At 58.5% G+C, this 7,881-nt stretch overlaps 1 protein-coding gene across 1 annotated transcript; it reads right to left on the bottom strand.

The window, feature by feature from the left end:
- Nucleotides 1–2,351: 2,351 nt before the first annotated feature.
- LOC113834818 (transcription factor LBX1) lies at nucleotides 2,352–7,523 on the bottom strand. The gene is made up of 3 exons (XM_027407190.2): nucleotides 7,393–7,523; nucleotides 4,529–5,246; nucleotides 2,352–3,890 (listed from the first exon to the last, which is right to left on the bottom strand). The coding sequence occupies exons 2-3, from the start codon at nucleotides 4,851–4,853 to the stop codon at nucleotides 3,370–3,372; spliced, it is 846 nt and encodes a 281-aa protein (XP_027262991.1). The 5' UTR covers nucleotides 4,854–5,246; nucleotides 7,393–7,523; the 3' UTR covers nucleotides 2,352–3,369.
- Nucleotides 7,524–7,881: the final 358 nt, after the last annotated feature.

Raw genomic sequence — 7,881 nt, 5'->3', positions numbered from 1 at the left:
GACATCTCGGGTACACCTCTCTCTCCCTCCCCTCCACACGGTCACTCTTTTCCTCTTCAACTCGATTTTTCCTTTCCAGCCTACAGACACAACGAATTATTCTGTCTCTCACGGCCTGAGTCCTATGCCTCCTCCTCCAAGAAGCCGTCACCAACCCTGGAGCCCCAAGTTGGGTCTCAGCATTTTGCAAGCGGTGCTTCCCTTGAGGTCGTCGACGATTCCCTAACATTCACGAATGCTTCCGGGCCAGCAGATTAGATTGGGAGCTTCTTGAGGGCAGCGACCAGATCTACCTGGTTACAATTCCCCTAGACACCTGCACACAATAAATATCTGCTGAATCCACTTCGCCTTTTATTTTTATTAATCCTTCTCTTTCCGTCTTCCCTTCTTTCTTTTCCTCCTTCCTTCCTCCCTCGTTATTTTTTATTTCTTGGTTATATTCAATTGTCATGTTTTTCAGGCTCATTAAATCCATTTAGAGACAAAAGAATAAAAGGCAGAAGAAAAAGGGAGGGGGAGGAAGGGAGGGGGAGGGGAGGGGAGGAGGCCAGAGAAGCAAACAAATAACCCGCTTTAACTAGACGGGCGGATAAATGGCCCCGTTTCTCCTCAGCCCCGATGCGCCTGCTTAGCTGCGCGCCCCGCGGGCGCCGCAGCTCGGGTGGGCTCAGCCCTGGGGCCGCCGCCCCCAGCCCAAAGGGACCCAGCAGGGCCCAGCCCAGGGCCTGGAAGCGCGGAGCGGCCGGAGGTGCCAGGGCCGCTTCATTGGGATTCATGGGCGTGTTGGGCGGGCGGCCCGGGGGCTCCGGGCGCGGGGTGGGGCCAGGCGGGGGGAGGAGTGCGCGGCGGGCGCAGATGCCCGGGTGACCGCCGCGCCGCGGTCCCTGCGCCGCCTTTGTGCCGGGGAGGCGCGCGCGGGGACCTAATCCATCAAATTGTCTACAAATTGTGAAGAAAATTCAAAAACCATATGGTCGCCAGCGCTGGCGCGCTCTGGGCTGCGGAGGGCCGCGGCCGTGCCCGCACCGGGAGCCGCGGGGGGCTGGGCCCGGCTATTGTCGCCTGTCAGCGGCCGCCCGGGCCCATTCGTCCCGGCCTTCATGGTCCGCGCTCCGAATTACAGACCCATCCATCCTAAGAGAGGGCGATTTATGTCGCCCGGGAGGAACCGGCCGCACGGCCGCACGGCTGCCCGGCCGCCTCTTGCCTTCTCTCGTCCCTGTCGTCTCTTCTCTTCCGCGTCTTCCCATTCTCTTTTCCTCCTTCGTCTCCGTCTCTCTGCCCCTGTTTCTCGGTGTCTATAAATGGTTCTCTCGCCACTCGACTCTCTGTCTCTCACATCCTTGCTCTGCTCTTAGTATTTTTCTATGTTCTTTTCCCTGTTTCTGGCTGTCTCTTAGCTTCCTCCTTGGACACGCACGTTCCTGACTCAGGCCCCGGGGCCCCATCGCCTGCCCGAGACCAGATGCAGCGTTTCTCACATCAATTTTTCGGAGAAAGGGAGCCCAGCGGCCTGGAGGCGGTACCCAACTCTGGTGACAGCGGCCACTCGCCAGCCCAGCGACAACAAAAGCCCAGAGAGAACCCCCCCCCCACACACACACACTCAGTTCAGGAAAGTGAAAGCGGCCTGAGCCCCCCGCCCCAGCGGCTCAAAGCTACTAGGAATCCAGGAAGTCCCTGAGACACCTATGGTCTCTGCTGCTAGCCAAGTTTTGGGCCAGCGTTTGCGAATGTTACTAGAAATGTATTGCAAGCCCCAGACGCTTTGGGCTTGCATTCCCGAAAGCCCACAAGTGCAATTCAGTATGCCCTAGTTGGCTTCAGCCTTATAATTCATTCCTTCACCGACTCCTAAACCAGGCTGAAGCCCTCAGGGTACGACCAAAACTTGGGAGTCTCCAGGCTCCACCCTGATCTTCCATTGAGTGACACCTGCCAGGGCATCCGTGTTTAGCAGGTGTCGAGGAAGCACAGGTAGACTGCGATGCTCAGCGATGGAGCACAAAACCGCAGAACAAATCCTGCCTCGCCTTGGTGCCTTCCATGTACAAACGAGTTTTCTGTCACTATCAACAAGCCTGGCTTTTTACCCCGACCCGACGAAGCAGACTTCTCAGTCCATTTAGTAGCTGTAGCTGCTTAAGAACCTGGGCAAAAGGCACCTCCTTCCACTTCTTCGCTGTTGTCCCTCACCCCCAAGCCTGCCCTGAAACTTCCCCCCAAATCTCCAAGGCAGGGAGAACCCACAAGGGGCAAAAGGGGTAATCTTAACCTACAGCTGCTTTGGGTGAATCCGGCCCATTCTCGCAAATGCGGTCGCGGCCCATTCTAGTAAAATGGCAAAGACTTTATTTATCGGAGAAAGAGGCCTTGGGTACAGTCGGAGAAAGAGAGGGCAGGGCAGGAGCTAGGAAGGGGCATCCGGAACCCACCCTCACCGGGCCACCCTCCTGCGGCGGGAGAGAGATGTTGACAGACAGACCCAGAGCTGTAGAGGAGGTCAGAGTGAGCCTTTGGGTCGCCCTTCTTTCGGTCTCTGTCACATGCAAAAGAAAAATCTAAAAAGAGTAAAAAATAATTCTAGGGCTTTGGGTTCTGTTTTCGATGATTGGTTGGATGTTTCCTTGCTTTTTCCCTAAGGGCCAGACTCCAGCAGTCAGTCCGAGAAAATGCAAGAAGGTTTGGAGAAATTTTAAAAATAGTGACATCGGGAGGCAGACACGCCATCGAAAACAGACTTCTCTCGCTGGGGAAAGAAAAGATAGATTCTGAAACTTGCAAGTCAAGGCCCATCCGTCCCCCACCCTCCTCTCACGCAGGGAAAAAAAAAAGAGGCAGAAGGAAGTGAAAAGTCAGCTGTAATAGGCCGAGGGAGTGAGCGAACGGAGCATTCGCCACATGCAGAGAAAAATGAAAACAGCTTCTAGACCGCAGGAGTTAGTGCTCGCTGCTCTCGAGTCCGCCTCACCGTCAGCCTACCCGGTAGCACCCGGGCTTTGAAAACATCGAAATCTCTGATATTAAAAAAAATAATAAAATAAAATAAAGAAAAAGATCAGGCTGCGGTGGGAGGAACCCACTATATAGGCTTAAATATTTATACAGAAGCCATACAGAATTGCACGGCGAGGGCTTCCGGGGCGGCGGAGGCCGCGTGTGGCGGCCGGCCCCGCCGGCCGGCCCGGATTTATTGCTTCGAGAGGGAGGAGGCGACTGTCAGGAGCCAATTCCGGGGCCCCGGGACAAGGGTGGAGGCGGGAGATGCAGAGGAGGTCCCAGCTCCCCTTGGCGGTCCGGTCCGGGAGGCGGCGGGCGGGCATGCGGGCGCTCGGGGCCCGGGAGGCAGAAGGTCCAGGGCGCCGCTCAATCGTCCACGTCGATCTCTTCGTCTTCCTCGTCCTCTGAGCAGTCCTGGCTGCTGGCCCGCTGGTCCGTGAGCGGAGAGGCCGGCGAGAGCTGCAAGGGCCCACCGCCCGGGGCTTGCGGGGCGCCTGGGGGGAGCGCGGGAGAACCCGGCCTAGACTTGGCCCTGCCGCAGCCGCCGCCACCGCCGCCCGAAGCCTCCGAGTTCTGCTCGAGTTCGGCCAGTGCCACGATGTCCATCTGCCCGCTGGGGCCCAGTTTCTTGGCGGATTCCACGTCGGCCTTCATCTCCTCCAGATCCCTCTTGAGCTTGGCGCGCCGATTCTGGAACCAGGTGATAACCTGTGCGTTGGTGAGGCCCAGCTGCTGCGCAATTTGGTCGCGATCTGCCGGGGACAGGTACTTCTGGTATAGAAAGCGTTTCTCCAACTCATATATCTGGTGGTTGGTGAAGGCCGTGCGTGATTTTCGCCGTTTCTTGGGCGTCTGCCGCTGCCCAAAGATGGTCATCCCATCGCGGCCTGAAAGAAATGACAGTGTATGCTCGCTGAAGACCCCACCCAGACTCTATCCCATAACTCTCCACTAGACCCAGGCCCATCTCGCTGTCTTTCCTACTTCAATTTGATTCCACTCTCTATACCAGAGCAAGTTGGGCCATGGGAAATCTCCTGTCTCTGGTCTCCTGGAAGTCCCTAGGAAAAATTGTTTTGGTCTCTGCTCCCTTAAGAGTTGATCTGAAAGACCTAAAGTCTCACAGAGTACAAACAAGCCAAAACGAGACTCCCCAAATGTGTTGTGAACACGGATTTTCCACCCCTTTCCAATGGCCGGGACTCCATCCTACCCAGAAGTTTCCAGGAAAAGATTCTCTCTCCCCCATCCCAGGAGTAAGTCACAGAACACTCAAGCCTCTGTGAAGTCTAAGGAGCCGTTCAGACTTGGGGGAGATCTTGGATTCCCCACCTCTCTCAGATCCCTCCGGATTCAGGGTCCTAGGAAATAGGGTCCTGTCCCACCTATCTCTACTGGCGTCTTAGCTGCAGAGACTAGGGGACCAGAGGGACCTGGCCACCGGCGTGGGCAGAGGTAGGGGGTACGAAGTACAGGACACTGAGTATGGGCGACTGGGGCGCAAGGCAATCTAGGTTGTGCCTACCTTCGGCTGCCTGCAGGACGCTGACCTCCAGCCCCTTAAAGGTCTTGCTGGCGAGCTCCTCCAAGGCGCACAGCGGCGAGGTCTGCGAGAGCAGAGCACGGCCCGCCAGGGGCAAGCCGCCCGGCGCGTGCTTGTCCGCGGCCGCCAGCAGGTGCGCCGCCCCACACAGCGAGTAACTTCTCCGCACGGACGGCTTGTTGAGGATGTCCTCGATGCTGAACGGCGTCAGGGGCTTGTTGGAGTTGGCGGGCGGCGGCAGGTGGTCCAGAGGGCTGCGCCGCCGCTCCTCCCCCGGCGCCGCCTTGCCGTCCTCTTTGGAAGTCATCTCGGCCTCGCTTGGGGGCCCGGCCGGGGCGGCTCGGGCCGCGGGGACCCAGCCCGCGGGCAGCTCGGGCGCCCGACGGTGGTGCGAGAGGAAGGCAGGAGGCCGCACCGGGCAGGGCGCGGACGGGTAACGGGCCGATTAGCGCGGCGACCCGGGCAGGCGGAGCGGCGCGGGGCCCCGGGAGGAGAGCGCTGACGCGGGCGCCGCCGCCGCGCCGCCGCCGCCGGGGTTTCCAGCAAGCCCGGGCCGGAGCCGGGAAGCGCCGCGCCGGGCTCCAGTTTCGCCAGCCCCGGTGCTATTTAAAGGTGTCAGGTGGCTCCGCCGCGGCGGCTCCTGGCCCCGGGTCCTGGCGGCGGCAGTTGGAAGAGCCGAGGCGAGGGCGCCGATCCCGGACTGCGAGGGGAGGCGGAGAGACGGGGCAATTGACTATTGCTAACAAGTTAGCCTTGATCGAGGAGTAATCAATTATCTGCAGCGGCACTTCTCTTTCTCTCCTAGCTCTCCCGTCTTTCTCCTCTCTCTTCTTTCTCTCTGTTCTCTCTCCCCCTGTCCTCTCTCTCTCCCTCCCTCCCTCTCTTCACTCCACTCTGCTCCCCCCGTCCCTCTCCTTCTCTACCTCTCCCTCGCCCTCTCTTTCACTCTCTGTCTGTCCAATGCAGGCGGCTCTAAGTTGGGAAGCTCATTAATTAGCGGGCCGGGGGTAGGAGGAGCCGGCTGGAATTAGCCTGCCTAATGCGCCTGTCAGTCCCGGCTCTCCGCCGTACTCGGGCCGAGATGTTTGTAAATTACATTAGAGGCGCCTTTATTGCTCCCGAACCTGGGGTGACTAAAAAGCCACCGCCCCCACCCCAAACTGAGAGCGGCGCTCCGGGTACACCCGTCTCCCGCCGGCCTGGCGGCGATGGCAGGACCAGTCCGGAGATCTCAGGCTCTGCCAGCCGCGGGTGTGGAGCTAGAGAAGGGTACCTGGAGCCCCAGTCACGGAGTGACGCTGCCGCCGCACGGGCCAGGTAAGAACTGGAGCCCTGGCGGGCCCCGCTGCTGCCCAATGTGGACTTTGATGATCCCAAATCAAGAACCCAGCGCCCCTATTCCCAGACTCTCTTGTCCCCCAACCCCAGTCCTGGGCTGTGAGCCTTGGAAAGGAGAAGCTGAAGGCTTCCCGGGCTGGCCCCTAGGAGGTCAGAGCGGGCTTCACAGACCTGGGTGGGCGACACGGGACAGAGGTGGGGATCCTAAGGGTTGGGGGAGGGGAGCAATTGGCGAGCTCAGTCTTCCCCACCCCGAGAGGCGGAGGGAGGAGTTGGCGGTTCTGCACGTCTCTACCCTGGCCTGAGCCTGAGGCGGGCGCCCTACCTCCTTCTGCAATCTTGCACACTCTTTCCTCCCGCCGCGGCTCTCGGGGCCAGCTAGGGCCACCGCAGACGACCGGCGTCTGACGAAAACTCAGCCAGGTGTCGGGGTTACCCGGGCGAGTGCCGGGCTTCCCCGCTGCCGTTTGTCCCGGCCAGGGCCAGGGCCCCGCTGCCCGCCCCGCCCAGCCGGGCACAGGGCTTGAGTGTGCAGCAGGGCCGACTCCAGCTGTTCCGGATGCGGGGTGGAGACCGGGAAGGGGCCGGGCCACGGCTGGGGCTGCGCTCTCGGAAACTCACAGCGAGGCCGGGGAACCAGTGAGGCTGGTGGCTGTGGATCCCAGGGCCTGGAATCTCGGAATGTTAGGCGAGCATTTTGTGTGCATCGTTATTTGAATGTGTGTGTGTGTGTGTGTGTGTGTGTGTGTGTGTGTGTGTTATTTTTTGTGTTTATTTATGTGTGGTTCTCCGTGTGTCTTTCTTTAAAGGTTTATGAACCCCTGGGCATACAAGGGGTATTGAATCTCAGCTATGTCTTTCTTTTCCCTTGAGGTACAACAGTGGGGTGTGCTCTGGGGCCCTCTCCTTTCTTGTTTCTCCATCTGGTTTGTGTTGGGCCCTAATTTTCCACTTCTTCCCTTGGAAAGAGGAGGAAAGGGAGACCGTGTAGGAACCAGGAGGAAGAACTCTTCTCTCTCCACTAGCCGAACACACCAGATTCGCTTTGTTTGTAAACTCCTGAGTGACCTGTGTGGTCCAGAAACACAGCTTGGGCCACAGAAGGGTTTCAAGAGTGGCTGGAGTGGACTACGGCGGGGGGGGGGGTGGCGGGGGCGAGGAGAGGAGAAACTTAGCTTGCTCTGGGGCAGGGAAGAGGTTTTCTCTGTGCCGGTTTTTCTGCACATCAGAGATAGGCTTTCTTCTCTCTAGTTTAATTGTTGGGAATCATGGCTTGTGGCTCTCAGAATTTAAAGGATGGAGTAGAGAAAAAGGACTCTTGCCTGGAGGCTCCAGCGTGGTGAGGGACTCGCTTGCTTGGGAATGTTTGAAGCCCACCTTCTACTTCTTCCCAGTTCTCACCCTGCATTTTCAGGAGGTGGGGGTGGGGTGGGGTAGGGGGCGTGCTCTTAGGCAGAATTAGTGATAATAGAAGCCCCACCCCACCCCCGGGTGCCACGGATCCATACCTGGTCCTGATGCATCATCTTCTGTCTCTCACATGTGACCTGCCTCTACCATCCCTGAAACCCCGAAGCCATGAGGAGATGTTAAAGCCAAGTAACATGAAGTCGAAGTCTAGGGACTGGCGGAGAGGAACCTGAGGGAGAAATGGCAGGGAAGATTTAAAGGAGGGCGCAAGATACATTTGCCCTCTCCCGACTTCCTGCCCTCAGGATCCTGCCCCTGCCCTTTCCTGGTATAATACCAAGCCTTTGATGAAGACTAAACCTTAAAGTTAAGCCCAATGCCTGCTATGGCTCATCTCACAGTTTCTGAAGACCAGTGGACTTAAGGATTTCTGAGAAACTGCCCAGAGGGGGTGGAAAGTGAACTGGGGAGCAGAAAGACTCTGCTCTCTGGGATCTTCGTTCACTCTTGTCAAGGGAGGACTTCTGCAGTCTTTTGCTGTCTTAGCTCCATGCACCTCCCCTTCCTGCCTTGCCCTATCCTGAAGA

Source organism: Cricetulus griseus, chromosome 3, assembly GCF_003668045.3.
Source record: "Cricetulus griseus strain 17A/GY chromosome 3, alternate assembly CriGri-PICRH-1.0, whole genome shotgun sequence".
In the NCBI taxonomy this organism is placed as follows: Eukaryota; Metazoa; Chordata; class Mammalia; order Rodentia; family Cricetidae; genus Cricetulus; species Cricetulus griseus.
This window is presented reverse-complemented; position numbering and strand designations above follow the sequence as displayed.

Excerpts from the sequence above, each read along its gene's own strand:
- LOC113834818 (XM_027407190.2), bottom strand. The coding sequence starts at position 4,853 with ATGACTTCCAAAGAGGACGGCAAGGCGGCGCCGGGGGAGGAGCGGCGG. Across the intron at positions 3,891-4,528 it reads CGTCCTGCAGGCAGCCGAAG|GCCGCGATGGGATGACCATC; the intron begins GTAGGCACAACC and ends CATTTCTTTCAG.